The following is a 20914-nucleotide window of genomic DNA, read 5'->3' as shown; positions in this document are numbered from 1 at the left end:
GATATGACACCACAATGGTGGAAGAAGTCAAAAGACAAGCTAGAAAGAATGAAACGAAAAAGGAATTGAGTAGAGGACTAATGGATTGGATGCACAAAGAGTCCACACCACATGGAAATCACGCTAAGATGAGTGAGGGAGGAGTCACCACTTGAATTTTGAACTCAAGATAAGATTTACAAAATTTGGAAAACTCTTCTCTCACAAAATAAGTATAGTAATTTTACTCTCAAATCAGTGTTGAGATACAATTAGTGTGAGGCCCTATTTATAGGGTGAGGGGTTCAAAATACAAGAGAAGAGGGAGAATTTGATGTTCAAATTTCCCCCCATTTGTCCTAAACATGTTGCTACAAAAGTTGAACTTTATTTGCATATGTGATTAATGTGCATATTGTGAATGTCATGTCTTATAAGAGGAAAGGAGACGTCTAGGCTTTGTGATGTGTCTTAGAGTTTCCTAATTGGGCCTAATGTGAGCCCATTTTATTGCAAAAGAAATCTTACACTACTTATTGGTAGAAAAGTGAGAATAGTGGGTGCTCTGCCTTTACTCCTCTGTTTGACTCTTGGTGACCCTCTTGTGAATTATTAGATTTTGGTCCTAGATTGACTGATATGGTTAACTAATCTCTAGGTCATCTGCTAGGTATTTCAATGGATTAGATTTTTTTTTTAAAAAATCATTTGAAGATTTGCTCAAGTAGTTAGAAGCTTCAAAAGGTATTTCTAACTTCAAAAATGCATAATTTAATAAGTCTTCTCTCAAGCTCAAAAAATGGGTTTCTATCTTCTCACAAGTTCAAAACGTGAGTTTATAACTTCTCTCAAGTTCATCTAAAGACTAAAAAACAACATATATACATGTTTTCTAATCTCCTTTTTCAAAGTTTGAAATCTTTCTCTCACGAAATCTTTATGGAATCTCTTTCTTTATTCTTTTTGTTATGCTTCTTATATATATTCTTTTTTTTTTTATCTTTAACAAGGGTTTCCCCTCCTTATTTATATAAAGTGTTTAACCTACGTATAAAAAAATCATCTTTTACATATTACTTTTTAAATGATTACTCATTAATATTAGCCTATTAAGTTTTGATTTTGTGAGCTCAAATACAAATATGATAAGGTGATCCTTTATAACTTTATAGAAATAATAAGTCTTGTGTTTAATTATTATAAACTTAAACATCATGTCTCAAGATGAAGCTTTGGTCAAGTTATATTTAAGTGATTTTTAAATATTTTTCATCCTTATAAACAAATTAAGGTTTGAACATAACAAATTCATTCACCCACCTATTTAACAACATATGTTAATTGGATTCTCATGTACGAAGACTTGTGGACCTACCTACATTTAATATATTTAGAATATAATTTAGATATATTATAAATTATTTCTTATCAATAAAATCAAATGCTAATCATATAAAAGATAAAGTTTAACATCTCTACTTTTTGTTACAACCTTAATATAATATTAACATTAACAAATTTCATAAAAGATCATTATTATATAAATCATTTATTGATAATACAATTTATTCAAAGAAAAATCTCCAATCCCATATTTTAAAAAAAAACAAAACTTATATATTTCATATATAAAGCTTTTCGTTTTAAGTTTCCGATTAAAGTTTCTAATTTATTTTTAAGGTTTGAATTTAGAATTTTATCAATTTAAATTTTATTATATAAATAAATTATTTTAATATTTTTTAAATAATTTATTTATATAATTTTATATTATTAAAATATTATGTCATTAATTTTATTAAGAATTAAAAATAATTTTAATATATTACAAACTAAAAAGTTATATTTAATTTTTTAATTATATATAATAAAAAAAATTCTAAAAATTCAGAAGTTCTTTAATTATATATAATATTTTATAAAAACCTAATTTTCTTTAATTATATATAAAAAAATTTAAAAGTAGTAACTTAAACTTCTCTGATTTTCTATTGTTTTTAATTTTTTTATTTTACACATTTTTATTTCTTAAAACTAAAAATATATATATGAAATTTTTCAAAAAAAATATTTTTTTTAATTTAAAAAATATAATATTTTAAAATCGAAAACATATATTTTATATATGATTTTACATTAAAATCGTATATAAAATATACAAGTTTAATTTTTTTAAAATCTAAATAAAATTGACGATTTCGTTTTGAATAAATCGTATCTTCAATATAATTTGGAAAAAAAAATTGTCCATTTCAGAAAATTGTTTTTAAAATTATACTATATTGGAAAAAAATCATATTTTTACTCACTTGTATATTTTTATTCCTTTTTTGTTAATTCTTACATAATGTAGAATTACTCCCTCGTTATTATTCACAACTATGAATTATAAAGTTAAAAAGTTTCGCCTCATTATCTCTATTTAATAAAACATGTTTAAATTCTAACAAAAACAAAGAAAAACTTAAAAAAATCATAGATAGCCCTCTCGCCCACTTCCTTCCTTTTCCCCCTCCCATGCTCTCCACTCTTCATTTCCCTCTCTCCACCATTCAACCCAATCCCACCTTTTTTTTTTCTTTTTATCACATTCTTCCAATGCAATGTACTTTAATTTTAATTAAATCATTTATTCACAATTATTTATTTTAATGTTAAATCTAATGTAATTATCTTAAATCACTTTAAAAACATAAGAAAATAATTGAATTTTTAAAAAATAAAACATGAGAAATAGTAATAATTTATCAAAAAATGATATATTTGCATGAAAAACAAAATATTGAAGGCTAAAAACGTTTTTAAAATTCAAATGGGGTGCGGGTTTAAGAGCTGGGTAGTCTTTCAGCTGTGGTTCTATGGCGGCGTGGATGCTGACTCTCACGCCACCTTTGGAAGCAGAAAACGCATTGGAAACGTCGCTGAGGGAAGCCTTTGAGTCTGAGAAAGCATCTCTGAGACCCCCTTTCTCCTTAGCCATTCCAAGCCCCGACCAATACACCCTCCTCAACCGCGCTATCCTTCACGGCGTTTTAACGGAACCCCAATTCGCCAAAACCCACATCAAACACTTGCACGCCATCGTCACCGACGGCTACGCCGCCTTTGTCACCCTCCTCCTCAGCCTCGTCAACCACCTCTACCCCAAACTCCTTGCATCCGTCAAAACGCAGTTACTCTGGCTCACCGATCAAATAGTGTGCGTTTTGGGCGTCGGCTACGACGCCGTTTTGGTCTCCCTTTTGCGCCAAATCGCTGGCGCCGATTGTGGCGATGGCAACTTGTGGCTCTGCTCTAAGTTGGTCACCCTCTTTCTGGAACAGTGGGACCGCTTATTGGAAGACTCGCCCCACGTTTTGTCGTTCGCGTTGTACACGTTTCTTAGGGTTTTGACGGATCATTGTAGGGGTGGTAACGTTGAAAAGTTGGAGACTTTGAAGCGGTTGGAGATTCATCTGTGTGTGAAGATAGTGAGGGAAGAGTTTCACTTGTGTTTGAAAATTGGGAGGGATTTTATTCGCTTGTTGCAGGATTTGGTTCATGTCCCCGAGTTTAGGGCTATATTAAGAGACATTCTGTTTAATCCGTGTGTGTTTAATGTTGTGGGGTTTCAGTTTAAGGATGTTTCTCAGATTTACTCCACCAGGACTTCCAGTAGGTATTCTCTGCTTAGGATCAGTCCTGACATGGAGACCCAATTGAGGTTTTTGCTTACAAGCATAAAGTTGGGGCATCAGAAGAGGCATCAGGTTTGGTTTGCTAAGAAGTTTTTGAATGAGCCTGATAAAGAGTTTGTTATAGTTGATATTGTGAGGTTTATATGCTGTGCACACCATCCTTCAAATGAGATCATTCAGTCTGATATTGTTCCTAGGTGGGCGCTTATTGGTTGGCTTTTGACCTCTTGTAGGAGGAACCATGTTGTGGCTAATGTGAAACTGGCTTTGTTTTATGACTGGCTCTTTTTTGATGAAAGGGTGGATAACATTATGAACATTGAGCCTGCAGTTCTGCTTATGGTGCATTCTGTTCCAAAGTATGTTGACATTACTCATGCTCTTCTTGAGTTCTTATTGCATCTTGTGGACAGTTATGATGTAGAACGGAAGGGTTTCGTGGTTAAAGGTGTGTCATCGGCTTTTCAGTTGCTTGTGCGCAAAGGTGTGATTCGGTCGCTTGATGTCTTGATTTCTTGTCCTGCACTTCACCCTGGTTTGAAAGAGAGGCTGAAAAGCTTAATAGCATGTGGAACGGTTGGAAGCTCTTGAGGGATTCCTCCCAAGATAATTGCTGCCTGGTAGCCCACAGTATTGAGTTTCTTCAGATTTTGTCCTCAGAATATGCCTGACAGAAGCATGTACCACATACACACAAATATAAACCCCAATTCATTGGTAGCTAAGGATATTATAGAATAGAAGTCTGTATCAAGCAAGTGCACTCAAATGTAGGTTCTGATTCTTGTAAATTCAATTGATAGTTTTAGGTTATAACATTGTACATGGTCCCCTAAGGTCACTTTAAGTGTAGATTAATTCAAGGGTTTAACTTGCAGTTATGCCATGATCATGCTTGATGTTTCATTTGAATCCTTGATATTACTGACATGGTTAAAGATCTCAGAACTATTTTGCAGCTGCAAACGGTTTTTGAAAACCCTTCTGAAATTGGTGAAAACCAGGAGGGTCTAGCTTATTGCCACAACAAGTCGGATCTGTGATGCTATATCAGTATGTTCTTTTATTGCTGAAAACTGTCTTGAAAGATAAATCCTTTCTCTTTAAAAGAATTCATTAAGGTTTTGTTTGACAAAATTAAAAGATAAACTAGTTTCTTAGAAGTTCAGAACTAACTTATGACTAAGTTATTGGAATAGAAGTGAGAAGTATTTGACAAAATTAATTACTGATAAATCAATGTAAAGTCACATAAAATGATATAATTATAATTTCTTTTATGATATGAATAAAATTTATACTTTTTAAACAAAAATATATTATTATGTAATTTTAATTTTAATTTTTTTTAAATAAGTAAATTTTTTTCTATTTTTATTTATTGTTTCAAAGTTCTATGTGTTTTTTTTTATTTGGTTAAGTCATTTTATTTAAGTGAGTTTATGTGATGAATATTAATTAAAATTATTTTTTATTTATTTTTTAAAATTAAAATTTTCAATTTTTTTAATTTAAATTCTATAAAAGATTTTAAAAAATAATTAAATAAATATTAAAACATTGAAATAATTAATTGCTTTGATAAAATTAAAATAGGTAAAATAATTAAGCAAATGTATTAAAATATTATGGATAGTAATAAAATAAATAAGTAAAATAGAAATTAGAAATTCATTGATGTAGTTGATAACTTAAAAAAAATTAAGTAAACTATTTTTTTTAAATTACTAACTTTTATGTTATTTAAATTAATTTATAAACTAATCATTTATGTTATTAGTTAATTTATTGAACTTCGCATAAAGTTATATAAGATTTTGGATTATAGTTTCTTGTATTGTGTACAAAGAACAGTAATTATTCATCTCTTAATTCAACTACTGGTTTGAGAATTCTAGTAAATATTTTTACATTCAATTACAAATTGGGCTGATTTATTTATTTAAAGAATTCATTTCTGCTTATATGTATTTCCTTATTACTATTCAGTATGATGGAAAAAAATAGGCTGAGTTTCATTACTTGCTTAAGCTTCTGAATACTTTGTTTCAGTTTCTAAGTCATTCTGGTGAGTATAAGTAAAGGAGGCCTTCAGAAGAGAAATAAACGTGCTTCCGATCGAATGCTTGAAATTCAATGTACAGAGATTGATTAATTCTTTCAATGCATTTTTTACTGATAAATCTTTTCGCAATAAAATTTTTTTTTTTTTTTCTAATCTTAGTGATTTTTATACAAAAACACACTAATTATTTTGTGAACTTCTGTCTTTTAAATACTAAATTACAAGAGTTAACTCTTTACATGTATACAATTAATAGTTGTTTTGATTATTAGTTTTTAAAATTGATTTTTTTATTTGTAATTTCATCACTCAACTTTTTTTACATAAGAACATCTTCACTTTAAGGGATCTTACTAAATCTTATTTTACTTTGAATGGATCATATTATGTTATATTCTTTTTCGTACTTTTTAAACTTTTTTAGTAGTTTTGTTTTAATGATGAGATTTACAAAAAAATTATAATCTAAAAAATAGTTTAATTATAATGTAATATTTCTATTTTCAAGTCTAAGTGTTATGTACAAAACTCATATCTTAAATTTAAAACTTATTATGTAACATCCCTATTTTTATTTATATTTGATAATATATTATGCATGCAATATCTAATTAACATATAAACATATACTATTTTCTCATATTTTATCTTAAAATATATCCTTCTTCTTAGGGATTTTAATATATACACAAAAGTTTAAAAACAAAACATCCAAAACAAAAGCATCTCATCCTCTGGCTACTCATTGATGAGCTTTATTATCTGCAACATCATCTGCTCTAATGTAATTACATGATCATCACATTAAAGAAAGCAAACACAAACAAAGAACCGGGTAAGCTAGCTATATAATTTTTTTTATATAATTTCAATTTCAAATTAATAAATATAATTCATCAAGTCTCATGCAATTTCTCAAAGCATCAAATGTCTATTAAAATTCATAATTCATTTTTCACATGTCAAACTTCTACTAACTCATAACACATAGACACTTAACTCTACTTCCGGAAGACTCATGTATTGAAATTAGAATCATGAGACCTGCACATATCATATTACTCGTTGTGAATCCACAGAGTCATGCACATAAACATCTCAATATCTCATCATCTCATATAACATGGTAAATCCATCTGACCTGAAAGACCAGATTATATTTCAAACCGCAGAAAAAGTCTTATGAATCTTCTTCGACTCTCACCAACTGAATAATTTCATTTATGTGATTCCATTATATCAGTAGTGTCGGGATCATCTCATTACGAGCCTAACAAATCAATACACTCTAACAACAATCTAAACACGGTATTTTCTTTCCTAAAATACTATGTCTTGATCACACTTTAACATCATTGCATACTTCATTTTACACATCAATACATCATTCAGTCACATCACATTTTAAACTTTTATAAGCAATCCAAATATATCTCAAAATTCACTTAAACACATAACTAAGTTCCTTTAATCATATTTTTAAATAAAATTTAGAATGTAAGTTCATGTGCTTCCCTCAGTGCTGAAAATTATAGTAAATTGCTTCAAGCATTTCAAGAAACTCATGAAGAAGCTAACCGATTGGTTCTCTCAAACAACCGTTTGAAAGGGCTTAACAACTGGCTTGAAAAGAGGGTTAAGACACTTGAAGAAGAGCTGGAAAAATCAAAATTTGAGTTTGAAAAACATTGCAAAAACTCTTCTCATGTGTGTGACTCTCTTACTTGTGAAAATTGTGAAAATCTTGAAAAGAAAGTACATTATCTTGTTAGAACTGTGGATAAGCTTTCAAATGGAAAATTCAACTTTGAGAATGTCTTGGCATCTCAAAATTGTGTTTTTGGAAGAGCTGGATTAGGTTTTAATCCACAGAATCGGCAAGATAATTTTTCAAAGAAATTTTCAAAACAGCCAGTAAAAAAACCGATTATTAAGTCGAAACAACCGATTGTTACATGCTTTTATTGCATGAAAAGAGGTCATTCTGTCAGATTCTGGAAAAATAAGGAAATATTCTATTCCCAGAGGCTTTATGAAATGGATTCCTAAAGTTTTTGAGGTTTTAAATGTTGAATGTAAATCAAATAGACCTACATTTGTAAGGGGACCAAACCTTGTTGCTTGAATTCATTTTTATGCAGGGAAACTAGAAGAACATGAGGTTCTGAGTCATCTGATCAGGTTCTTGGAAGGAAAGGATTAAGACTGGAACTGAATTAGAAGTATGTACCAGTCCAAGCCTTTTCAAAAGACAAAAGAAGCTCCTTGATAACAAACAAATGACTCATTGAAGGGACTTCATAAAAGGATAAGACTTTCCTTATCTCTGTCTTTGTTTTTTAATTACTATTTCATATTTAATTCTCTTTTTCAAATGAGCACTTACATCTGTTTTGAACCTTTCTCAGTCTATGTTGAAAATCTCAATCTGTCAACATGCTGCAGGAAAAACAACTGATTGTTTCCTCGAAATAACCGATTGTTTCTTCTCTGACAGCATTGTGAAAGAATTGAATTAATTCCTCTATTCTTTCTGTCTATTGCAGATCTCAACTATAAAAGGATCCTGAGTCAATAAAGCTGTCTTGAAAGCTTGATTGTATTCTGGAGGAAGTTACAACATGTCATAAAGGAATATATTCCATATCTTGAAAATTCAAGAGCCTTTATGACTAGTCAAAGATCACATGTGATGACCATGTGGTTTTATGCTCTTTTCTGACGTTTTCTATGCAGGTCTTGGTCCAGTCTTTTCTTCTTAAAGACTGAAACCCACTCATACCAATTGATCACAGTAGGGTTCAGTTATGCTATAAAATCTGGTGCAGCAGTTCTCTCTCACAAAAACAATCAATTGGGCCATCTTTTGCTCTCTTTGTGTGTGAACCTTTGCCTCTTTTTTCTGCTATCATGGTGTCCACTCCACCTACATCAAAGAGGATCAAAACAAGGGTTGTAAGGTCTAGAGGGAGACTTGAGGGCTGATTTTCAGGGGATAATGAGCTCATTGAGAGATATCATTTTGAGAGAAGCACAAAGGTGATCAACAACCCAAAAGTTGTCTCCTTTGATTGGCTGAAAAGCCAAAAGCTGGACAATGTGAGAAAGCTTCTCAAGGATCAGTTGCTGAGAAGATTCTTGGGGATGAAGGGAAACATATACCATGATTTGATTCGGGTATTCTACACCAACCTTAAGTTTGAAGGAAACAACCTTGTTTCTCATGTGAAAGGTGTAGACATGGAGACTACCCATGATGTGTGGGTTGCAGTAACTGGATTAAAGTATGCTGGTCTAAGGATTAATAAAGGAAATTTTGGAGTTGTGGAAGACTTCAACAAAGTCCAATACTACAAGATTTGTTTGAAGAATCAACAAGCCCAAGTGAGAACTTGTTCTGTTTGAGGCTTGAAGTTAGATGAAAGGGTGTTTGCTATTATTGTTACTTGGATTCTAACTCCAAAGGGGAGCAACCATTCTGTTTTAATAGAAGAAGATCTTGTTTATATCTACTGCATCATGAAGAAGATCAAGATCAACTGGATTCATATCTTCAAAGAACATATGCAAAAATCCATGAGGTTAAGTGACTACCAATATCCCTATGTTGTTTTAATCTCTAAATTTTTGCTTTATTTTGAAGTGAATCTTGAAGATGAGACCTCTGAGTTGGTTGGTTAAATCAACACAAGAAATGAATAATGGTTCTCTAAGCAAGACGGGATTCACCAAGATAAATGGAAGATGGGTGAGCAAAGATGGTGATCATGGTGGTTCATCAAGTGTTGCAGCTGCTGATTTTGATGAAGAAGATCAAGCTGTTGATATGGATATCCACAATGTAGAACAACCTGCAACTAACTTTGATGCTGGAACAAGTGCATGACATCAAGGGGATGAGATTCCTTTTATGTCTTCTTTTGAAAGATACATGGTGAATAGGCTTGATGGCTTGCTGAAAATCAAAGAAATCTCCATGATCTTTGTGTGACCAATTTCCAGAGCATTGACAACAGATTTCAGAGCATGGACACTCGTTTTCTGACCCTGGATGAACAGATTGAAGTTTTTCAGAACCAGATCTTTGAGCTTCAATATGGCAAGGATGACTGAAGAAAAAACAACCGGTTGAATGCTCGAAACAACCGATTGTTTTTTACCAGTATAAGTGCTATTTCTTTTAAAATTTTGTTTAATCTGGAACAATTTCTATTTTATCTCTTTTTATACTCTATTTGTGAAGACGAATAGGGGGAGTTTTTATGATGTGTTGTCTTTAATTCTGCAAACTCTATTTGATTAAGTAACTAACCTGCTGCCATAGATGTTGTATATTGCTTAAACTTTGTTTTGCAGGAACTGCTTCAGATTCAATCAAGTCCAACACAAGCAAGTCCAACACAAGCAACCAGGGATTTGTCTTCATCAAATAGGGGGAGATTGTTGAATCAAGTGTGATCAAAGCTTTGAAGAATCCAAATCCTAGCGTTTGATGGAAGGCTGGAGTTGCTTGAAGTTGCTGCTGTGTTTTAGATTAGGATCTGGGGTAGTTTATCTTTGTAATCCACTCTTTTTTGAATTAAAGCTTTAGTATTTTCAAATCTTTTAAGTTTAAATTGTTTTTCAAATTAAGTGAAAAACAACCTGTTGTTATGTCGAAATAATCGATTGTTTTGTACTTAGGTATTTTTGAAAAAGTTTGAAAATTGTTTTGGTTGGTTGACTTGCTGTCAAACCAAAACAACCGATTGATTCGCTCTTTCAATCGATTGTTTGTTTGAAAATCCTAACAGAAACAGTTTTGTTGGTTAAGTGAGCTTTAAATGATTTCATAACTGAATACGCTCATGCTTTAAATGCTTTGACCATTCTTTGAATGCTATAAATAGTTTGTTAATGTTTTATAACAAACAACAAGAAAGAAAAACATATTTGAGTTTTTCAAAGAGCTTTTCAAAGATTTGAGTTTTCAACTTTGAGCTTTGGTTTATCAAGAGAGCATGGAATAAGATTACATCTGTATTGTTTTCAGTTGATTCTGTAACAAGTGTAATTCGTTCTGAATACTTTGTACATTCTGGTGTTGTGAAGCCAAGAAGGGTTTTGTGCTCTTGAGGTTGTCAAGATCAACATTCTTGTTGTGTGTGCTGAGCCAAAGAATGTGTGTTTCTTGGGGGGATCAAGGTCACTTCTTTGGTGGTGTGTGTATGTAATCTGGTTTTGATTACCTAGTGGATTCCCGAGTGGTTTCTAGAAAACTGGATGTAGCTCTTGGTTTAAGAGTGAATCAGTATAAACTGTTTGTACATCTCTTTCTTCCTTAAACTCGTTAAATTCAGTTGTTGTTATTTTTTACTGGTATAAACAACCAATTGTTTCTACGAAATAACCGATTGTTTTACTGGTGCTTTACTGTTTTGAGCCTTGTTTCTTGGCTTAACTTTATTCCTAATCTGGTTTCTTGCAAAGAATTTAATTCTAGCTTAAAAAGTTTGCGAAAACACTCTTTAAACAATTCATCATCCCTCTAGTTTAAAGTCATACATTCTAACAAACAGCATTATCCTTTAAGTGATTCATCAAACTATTTAAATATATTCATTTACTTATTCAAATAAAAAATAATATAATTTTATAACATCTATCATATATAAAATTTCACATGCAAATCTCAATCAACTTCTAATATACTTAAAATAAACAATCGTGCAAGAAAGTTTGAGACTGGTAAACCACATCATCCCACATTTTGGTCTTCTAGTCTAGAGTTCTATTGGAGATTAAGACTAACTTCCCTTACTTGAACTTAAGCAGATGCTCACTAAGAACTCCAAATCTACCAAAAGCTTAAAGGTAATTAACCTGCACCACAGAGTCTTGATCAAAAGTCTAACTATAACACTAAGACCCTAAACTAACAGAGATTCACCCTAAAGCTAAAAGAGTCACATGCAAAGCAAAGACAGATACAATCTAACAAGTTCAAAATTTGATTAAAAAATAAGAACAAAAATTAACTTACTCATTCTCAGGAGTCTAATGACGGACTCCGATCGTCAAACAATGAGCAAGGAGATCAAAATCTTAGAAAGAATAAAGAAGAAAGGAAAAAAAAAACTTATAGAAAGATAATGATTCTTTTAAAATGAAAATTGAATAACTAAATTTTCTATTTATATATATTTTTTATTTTAATAATAAAATATTCAGATGTTATTTAAAATATACTCTAAAATTATTTCCTATATCCTTACACCTAAAACCTAAATTTTTAATTTAATATTCTATCTTGCATAAAAATGTTTTAAGCAATTGGATTAACATATTTTATAATATGTCAGAACACTTAGAGAAATGTTTAAAAGATTGATAATAATAATGATGATTAATATGAGAAATATCATAATTAGTTTTTATAAATGATAGTGTCTTATACAAGGGTACAAATTAAATAATTTCAATTATTAATTTTATATATAATTAATTTTTATAGATAAATTTGCTAAAAATAGTTTAAGATAATTAATTTTATATAGGTACAAATATGTCTAAAATAAGTTTTTATTCAAGAGAAAGGTTCACCAAAAAAGCTGTTAAAAATAATTATAAACTACAAATTTTCACATTCATAAAATCAGTTTATTCTTTTAACATTTTGCCCTTTGCAAGTTTAAGTCACAGTCCCAAAGCTTACAAAGTTCTGTACAATTTTTTTTATCAAAACGGCAAAGTTTTGTGCACTATTTGATGAATAAAACATTTTCTAGTTACTATTAATTACAAAAACGTTGCTTCGTTTTTACATTTTTATTTTCATAATAATTTATAAAAAAAATTGTGAAAAAAGATAATGTTAAAATAATCGTTTTCTCCTACAAAACTTGAAAAAACAAATTGAAAATAAGGTGCAACATTTTTATAATTAAATAAAAATAAGACAAATTTCTAAAAGTAGTTAGCACTTAACTCCTCTGTTTACAAACAAAGCAAAATTCCTTTAATTAAGAAATCAATTATAGTGAATGTAAACTTCTGCCCGTAAAAACCACAATTATAATGCTTGGTAATCAAATATCCAAGTTTTATCAAAACAGTTTCGTATAACTTGTTCATGGACAACTTCTCCGGGGAACACAACAGAAAAACCTTATTTGAAAATTTAGCAGTTCATTTTCTATCTCTCGTACTATTTTTGGCCATCAACAATATAATGAGTAGGAATTTATTGACAATACAAAGATGGGTTACTATTATGCTTGTAGCACAACTATAAGGTGCTACTCTGTCCCAGTTTAACTTGTGAAATTTCATATCCATATTTATATTTGAATGTGCAAATTAGAAGTTATGAAAAATAACTTCAATTTAGATATATTAGTCAATTGAACTTTATCTAACCCCAAATCAAACATGCCCTTGCTATATCTACCCAGTACCTACGAGTGAACAATATTGCTAGGATTAAAAAAAGCTAATAAAGACACTCTATTAGCCCTCGTGTGCCTCACCGATAAGAAAAATGTAATAAAAATAAAAGAAGATGGCATCCTCATGCAATACTTTAAGAATTCTCAATGATAATTCTCGACGGTCATTGAGTGCACCTAGAACTTAATCAACCTGCAGGTAAATTGCAAGGACCAAATCAAATAAACAAATCAAGTGTCACATAACTACAAATAAACATTATTTTGTAACCAAGGGACCGAACCCCGACTAACACAGACATACTATGTACTTTGTCAAATAAAACCGCACAAATTTAACTCTTGCACAGCCTATAACCATCGTTTGATCTAAGTACAACCTTTCACATTCTTGTGTATGAAAAACTAACACCCCTCGGATACGAAATGGATTTATTACACTGAAAATCATTTTCAAGAAAAGAGAAGGGCAAGCAAAAGGGTGAAAAAGTAATTCCTCATGACTAACTCTTGCTTCTATCACAATGCCAAGAACATATTGACTAATTAATAAGGATTCATCTAGTGCTGAAAACTGACCCGAAACAAAATTTAACGTTGGACCTGATCCAGTAGTGCAATCAGCGTATCTGGGAAGGTGAACAAAGCAGGCCAGAAGCATCTGCCCCTATCACGGCAAGATCACAAACATTACATAGTTGCCCCTCTTGAGTTGGCACAAAACGTGAAGTACAATATGGGCAAGAGACATCCTTCTGTCCTCGATAGATTGGCACGTAGGTTGCACCACAAATTACAAATGGGTTGCGGAAATCATAGTTCAATTGGGTAGCATCAGTCATATTTCTTTCCGCAGCTGTTACCACTTGCCTTGCTGCCTTAGCTTGGTTTTCAATGGTAGGATTTGTTTCAAGTAGCCTCCGGGCAAAGTTAGCAGCAGTAGCAAGGTTCTTTGCCTTGAAGCAGACAGTCATTGCATTCTGTAAAGCTAACCTAAGGTGAGGTGTCTGAAGATTGCAGTGTGTAAAATATGCTGCAAGCTCCTGCTGCCGCGCTATATTGTCCTTAACTTCCCTCCTCTTCAATTCCATCTGCAGGCCCAAAACATACTCCTTCACTATGATAATTAGTTCCTTCACATCATCCACTTCCCTCCTTGACTCAACAACAACCAAAGGAATTGTATGAAGAATATTAACAAATGTCCGAAGGGCGTCACTGAATTTTCCAGCAGTAGTTAATTTATAACCAGCTCTAAGCTTTTCATCCAATTGAGACAACTTGAAAGGAAGTGTCGGTGGGCCTCTCACGTTTGCACTAGATGACTCAGTCCAGCCTCTTTCAACTGCAAGGGATATGACTGGAGCAGAAGAAAATGCCCGCAGATAGGAATGACTGCCAGTGTGCAGATCAAGAAACATGGATTTCAAGGGGGTAAAATTCGTAATTCCAAGTTGCCGGTTCAGTAACCTCATTGCAGTATCAAAATTTCCAGCAGCTGCATGATCAGCTGCAAGAGATGACTTCTGAATCCAAATATGACTTACAGGCATGCCAGGTGTTGGGGTCACAAAAACTGAAGATTGTGTACTGATAGAAGCTTTGGGAGTGTCAGCTTCAGGGCCCAGGCCTAAATCCTCCATGTCCCATCCACCCTCTTCATCATTTTCTTCAGCTACTTCTCCATCCTCCAAAATCGCAGCAACATCTCCATTTTGTAAGCCATCTGCATCAACTATGTCAAGCTCCTCACCCCAATCCGCATCAGCAGCCTCATACTCTTCCTCATCAGCAACTCCCCTACCTGTATTGTCTAGAACACCATCAAACATGCCTCGCATGACCCTGAGAAGAGGCCAATCACTTCCAGACATGACAGGTGATGGAGGCATCAAGAGAGAAGGTACTTTTCCTGCAGGCAATGATGGAACATTATCTCCCAGTTCAGCCGCTAGCCGCTTTGCAACATCATGCAGACCATGGACTGAAGCAGTGATGTAGGCAAGAGGCAAATGGCCCACATTCTCTAATATCTTGACACGTTCTCGAACATCACCCATATATAGGGCATTGTGAAACTGACCCATAACATCATTCTTGACTTCAGCAATTTTCAACATCTTTGATAGTTTCTCCAAGTTACCTGTGACAAGATAAAGGAAAGACAATCTCTCAAAATTTTTTGTTCTCTGGTATGCATACTCTACTATACCAGCATTGCCCTGGCGGAGAGCCTCAACCCCCAATCGGTACCAGTGATCTTTCTCATCAATTGCTGTAGCTGATGCAACTGCAATTTGAATGTTCCCACTCTCTAAAGCCAAATTGAACCGAATTTTCTCATCTTTGACAAAATGCAGTGCAACCTCAGGAAAGCCTTTCTGCTGTAGATAAGCGATCATAGCCTGTCCACAAAGCTGTGAGTTCCTTATCATGTTCATAACATGATCATATCTTTTCTTCAAGAGGGAAAGCTTAAAAATATACTCAGTTGCATCAATAATTATAGTTCTGTTCTTTCCATCCCTATCCAAGCAGAAGATTGTGTTTCCAGAGACCTTTGTGATATAAATTGGAATATCCAGTGTCTTTATTATCCCACTATCCCCATTGGGAAGACAGTATTTGACATGATTTAGTGTTGTATAAATGAAAACCCCATTTTCATCCCAGGCTCCACTTTTTACACGAATTGTCTCGTGTAGAGTACATTGGTGCACAAGTTTCTTGGTAGCAATTATAATGGCGTGTTTGCTGAGCAAAGCAACATGTTCCATGTCATCAGACCAGACAACATACTTAATAAAAGGAGTCTGTAGTTCACCAAGAACAATTCTTTGTTGAAGGTCAAATATAACAACCTTATCCTCTGACCTACATAGCAAGTTGCCAGTTCCAGCATAGAATATAGCATCAGTGGCAATCGGAAGGACACTCTTTTTCACAGTCTCATTCTTCAAATTTTTTATAAGGACTTGATTGCTGCTTTTATCAAGCACAGCAAACCGATTACGAGCAACAAAGACTGCTGAAGCTCCGTGACCTCTTCTTGCTTCTTGCACATCACCCCTACCATAACTGTCCTTTGATATGCAGTACAACTCATAAGATCCACCATCTACCTCTGAACACAGAAGAAAAGCATTTTCAGTTGGGCTATAGGAAAGAGTTTTTGGACATTGATTCAAGCTTAAAGTGCCTGGCCTTCGAAAGGGAAGTACTTGTACTTCTTTTTGTGTTGAGAACTCATAGAAACACAAGAATCGATCTTTGGTGTAGAACAATGAATCAGCACTAACAATAAAAGCAGGCCTTTCTCTCTCCAACTTAAAAACGATCATGCCACTGTCATGACCAGCTGCCAACAGATTCATCTCAGGATGGGCCGCAAGAATCCAAAACCTGTCATGCTCTCGGCGAAATGTTTGAATTCCAGTTCTCTTTGTTGCATCCCATATCCGAATACTTTTATCTTCAGAATTTGACACAATGATATCCTGTTTGGCATGGAACATAACACATGAAACATTATTCATGTGCCCTCTCAAGGTGTCCACTTCCCATGCCTTGGTGTCTGAAAATAGAGATAGAAATCTTTAACGACATAAACAATACCAACTCAAACACTAGAGGTATGTTCCACACTGCATCCCACAATGTTTAAGGTTCCAAAAAAACAGGTTATACATCAAAATATTTACTTCTCTTTGATTCCCTACTCACTTTTTATTTTAAAAACTTTTTCTAAAATAATTCCACACTACTCATCAATCAATTTTCTCATCCTACATTTAACAAACAGAAATGTGCTCATGGAACAAACACATTGAAATGTACTCAAGGAATACAAACAAGCAAACAAAGAACAGTTCTTGAAAACAGAAAACAAACAAGGGTTTTAGTTTTCACCTCAACAACTACTGATGTGTTCGGTAATCAGTGCAGAACTCGATATGGTGGTTTATGGATGTTGAATGATATTTTTGTAGAAAAAATACGTTGTTAGATTGTTTTCATTTTTCAGCAAAAATCAAATTTGAATAGGAACAGAAAATGCAGATTCCACACCAAGGCCAAAATTCTATACTAAGTTTCAGTCCAAACTATCCTTTGAGATAAAAGTTCTCAAATATAAGAGTGGGTTTGATTCCTACTAATAAAAAAGATTTTAGCTTCAAAAACACAACTAAAACAAGGCTGTTCAATAAACTGAGGGTGGTGGCAAAAGTCGAATAAGATGAAGAAAGAGAAGATGAAAAAACATCTCCCAGATGTTTCTGTGTTCTGGTTTCAAGAACACTTGTTTTAGAAACAAATTTAAAAACTTTAGAGACTCTGATCGAGAATTTGATTTCTGAGCATCGAAGAATTATTCTGGAAATCATATTTTAAAACCAAAAAGAGAGAAAATAATCAAACAATCCCTAAATAACTTGCACTCACTCAGCCAAATACAATAATCAGAATAGCATCAATCATTCAACCCTATACAAAAATCCAGCAACTTGAGCATCGTCTAAACCGTGAAAAAGGAAAACCAGACACATTAAAAAAATCAGTAATTTACCATTCATCCTCCAAAGTTTGACTTGGCGATCATCGGCAGCAGACACAATGAGAGGCAGAACGGGATGGAAGGAAGCCCAATTAACGCCGCGGTCATGGCCTTCCAAAACATACTTAACAACGGCATCAACGCCGCCGAAGAGATCGGTGTTCATCTGGCTGAGGCGAAGGATATCGTCCGCGGGGGACGCGGACTTCCTCTTTAGAGAACTGATGTCCCAGACGCGAACGGTCTGGTCGAGCGAGGCGGACACAACGAGATCTTCTTTGGGATGGAATAAGGCACACATGACGTAGTGATTGTGACCGGTCAAAACGGATATGCAGGTGCGCGATTGCCAGTTCCAGATGCGGATGGTTTGGTCGTCGCTGGCGCTGACAATCCAGGGGTTCTCGTGGTGGAACTGGACGGTGCGGATGTAGTCGAGATGTCCGAGGAGAGTGAAGAGGCACCTGTGGAGCTTGTAGTTCCAGACCTTAATCTTGTAATCGTCCCCTGCGAGATTAGGGTTAGTGAGGCAGGGATCTAAGGAAAAATGCACAGATCTAAGAGAGTTAGTTACAGTTACCTCCGGAGACGAAGAGAGGCTGGGAGTGGTGGAAATGGACGCCGCGGACGGGGCCATCGTGCTCGTCGAACTTGTCGATTAGGGTTCCCATGCGGTAGTCCCAAAGCTGGATGACGCCGCTGTGGAGACTGGCGAGGATCCATGGGCGCTTGGGGTGGAAGCTCAGGCCCTTCACTCTGTTACTCTTTGTCTCGAATTTGGTCAACATGTTGGGAAGAAAGTGATGCGGTTAGGGTTTGGCTTGGAATGGTTTGGAATGAGATCGGAGAAGGGGAAGAAGAAAAGGAAGAAGAATAATGAGGGTTTTGGGAAGATGAGATTCAGATCTGCGATCCCTCGTCACCCTCGAATCGAGCATATCCCCCTTACTACTGGTAGAGTGCCTTCTCATTCCTCTCGCTATATATACCTCGCGTTATTCCTTCTAATTCTTCTTCCTTTTCTCAATATCCTCACCACAATTCTATTCTCATTTTCATTTACTTCTCCTCGCCAAAATAAATAATTCAGATCTATTCTATCTAAAACTAATTAGATATGAAATATTTTAAATCATTGCTCATTTTTATACTTTCTTAACTTAACTCATGTTTGGTTAATGTATTTTTAATTAATCATTGTTTATGGAAACTGTATCGATCAGTACCGGATGAGCCAGTTTTGGGCCTAGTAACCTACTGAGTCAAAGAACATCTCAAGTTACACAATAATAAGAGTAACGACAGTTATAATATCACTTAATGAGTCACATTCATATTTCAAAATATGCGAGAAATATCTCTGACAAATCAGCTAAATACGAATTAACTGAAATATGTTACAAATATTCTCTAGATATTCCAATATACTTATATACCAATATAACTCCCTATTAATCAGAGATCACGATGCATGTTAATCAATATGTGGCCTATTAGCTCAGTTGGTTAGAGCGTCGTGCTAATAACGCGAAGGTCGCAGGTTCGAGACCTGCATGGGCCATTTTTTTAATTTGCAATATGATATCTTAAAACTTTTTTCTGAACCATAATTTTTATGGTACTAAGTAGAAACTAAGATGTCGCTTCATATTATCATGATCTCTCTCATGAGAGAATTTTTTCTTGTTACTTGATATAAAGTGTAGTAGTGTAAAAGTACATGTTTAGGAAAGTCGCTCAAATACTAGCGACCCCTACCGACCGCACGGATATTATCGCCACGCGCGACCAGAATCAAATAGGAGTTTTTACTCCAACCAAATTTATCGAGGATGAAGCCTCGAACAAAATAAATTATTATCACCCCGCGACTAGAAAATAATATTATCGCCTTGCGCGACCAGAATAAAATAAAAGTACTCTGATTAAATTCATCAAGAATAACTCTTCGACCAACTCAAGTTAGTATCGTTTCAGGCGATCAATATTAATAGGAGTTTTCACTCCAACTCATCAAGGATAACTCCTCGACCAGCTGAAATTACTATTACCCCACACGATTAGAACAAAAATAGAAGTCTTCACTCCAATCGAATTCATTGAGGTCAACTCCTCGACCTGTGAAATTGCGATATGTTACCGTCTCACACGAACAGATTAAAATAGAAGTTTTTACTTCAACTGAATTCATCAATTCTACTCTAAAAGCTCGACTTAGCATTAGCCATATCTCCTATTTTTTAGGGTAACTACAAGTTATTTGAGGAAACTTACAGGCTCGGTTAGCCATTACCAATTACATCAATTTTTTATTACGGATTCGACCAAATTATTCTATTATACTTTGTCAAGACCACACCATCTATTTTGGTGATTGAAAAGCATTGCTAAAGCTTTAACTACAACTTATTAAAGACACATTGCAAAAGGCTTGGTATACCAAGTTCAAGACATTATCGCAAAGAAATCAGAGTCAAATATCGAAATTTAAGCGTTCGACAAGAATTAAAACATTGCAAATGTTCTAAGTGTTCAATCTTCCAAGGGTTCATGCCACTCGGCATCTGAAACGTCACTAAATCTCAATCATTAGACCTCTCCGATCAAACAATGTTCACCAAACGATGGTTTTTCAAGAAAGCATGCGTCACATCTCTGACAAATATTAAATAACCCAACAATCACATCTCTCCTTGGGAAGCCCGACAGCCATTTTACGATTCTTAAGAATTTCATCTCTTCGAGCCTGGGGGCAAGTGTACCGGTCAGTATCGGACGAGCCAGTCTCGAGCCTGATGATCGACGAACTGAGTCAAAGAACACCTCAAGTTACACAATAAATAAGAGTAACCACAGTTACAATAGCACTTAATGAGTCACATTCATATCCCAAAATATGTTACAAATATTCTCTATATATTCCAATATACCTATATACCAATATACCTCCCTATTAATCAGGGATCACGATGCATGTCAGTCAATAACTGATATATGGTCCATCATGGCAATGACCCATAACTAACACTATAAATAAAACTTTTTGCGAAGGTGTAAGGTACGTTTTCCGCATTCTACTATAATACACTTAAATCATAGCCTTGACTTGAGCGTAAGAGTGCAATCACAGGTACCCTCTGACCGACCGAGCATCAGCCTTGAAGGAAGGAGACTTGAAGGAATCCGAAGATCACCAACATGTCAGCAATTT

At 34.0% G+C, this 20914-nt stretch overlaps 2 protein-coding genes and 1 non-coding gene across 4 annotated transcripts; 2 read left to right on the top strand and 1 right to left on the bottom strand.

The window, feature by feature from the left end:
• The first annotated feature begins 2781 nt into the window (after positions 1 to 2781).
• On the top strand, positions 2782 to 4562 carry EMB2739 (embryo defective 2739). The gene has a single exon (XM_068635508.2). It carries the CDS (start codon positions 2838 to 2840, stop codon positions 4245 to 4247), a length of 1410 nt encoding a protein of 469 aa, XP_068491609.1. The 5' UTR covers positions 2782 to 2837; the 3' UTR covers positions 4248 to 4562.
• Positions 4563 to 13012: 8450 nt separating this feature from the next.
• Positions 13013 to 18822, bottom strand: LOC137828618 (coatomer subunit alpha-1). 2 transcript variants are annotated; one of them, XM_068635265.2, is made up of 4 exons: positions 18284 to 18822; positions 17716 to 18210; positions 13728 to 16722; positions 13013 to 13341 (listed from the first exon to the last, which is right to left on the bottom strand). In XM_068635265.2, exons 1-3 carry the CDS (start codon positions 18489 to 18491, stop codon positions 13769 to 13771), a joined length of 3657 nt encoding a protein of 1218 aa, XP_068491366.2. In that variant the 5' UTR covers positions 18492 to 18822; the 3' UTR covers positions 13013 to 13341; positions 13728 to 13768. The 2 variants fall into 2 exon arrangements, with proteins under 2 accessions (XP_068491366.2, XP_090160610.1); XM_090304484.1 differs by lacking the exon at positions 13013 to 13341 and having other exon boundaries at positions 13349 to 16722.
• A 368-nt stretch (positions 18823 to 19190) lies between these two features.
• On the top strand, positions 19191 to 19264 carry TRNAI-AAU (transfer RNA isoleucine (anticodon AAU)). Its single transcript has one exon. It is a non-coding gene; the product is annotated as a tRNA-Ile (tRNA).
• The last annotated feature ends 1650 nt before the right edge of the window (positions 19265 to 20914 follow it).

This window comes from Phaseolus vulgaris, chromosome 7 (assembly GCF_051622355.1).
Source record: "Phaseolus vulgaris cultivar YP4 chromosome 7, ASM5162235v1, whole genome shotgun sequence".
In the NCBI taxonomy this organism is placed as follows: Eukaryota; Viridiplantae; Streptophyta; class Magnoliopsida; order Fabales; family Fabaceae; genus Phaseolus; species Phaseolus vulgaris.
Note: the sequence above shows the minus strand (reverse complement) of the source record. Positions and strands in the feature narration are given on the sequence as shown.

What these genes read in the sequence shown, in the direction of transcription:
- LOC137828618 (XM_068635265.2), bottom strand. Translation starts at nt 18,491, where the DNA reads ATGTTGACCAAATTCGAGACAAAGAGTAACAGAGTGAAGGGCCTGAGC. An exon ending in GCCTCTCTTCGTCTCCGGAG is followed by an intron (nt 18,211 to 18,283) that starts GTAACTGTAACT and finishes CTAATCTCGCAG; the next exon opens with GGGACGATTACAAGATTAAG. An exon ending in CAAACTTTGGAGGATGAATG is followed by an intron (nt 16,723 to 17,715) that starts GTAAATTACTGA and finishes CTCTATTTTCAG; the next exon opens with ACACCAAGGCATGGGAAGTG.
- EMB2739 (XM_068635508.2), top strand. Translation starts at nt 2,838, where the DNA reads ATGGCGGCGTGGATGCTGACTCTCACGCCACCTTTGGAAGCAGAAAAC.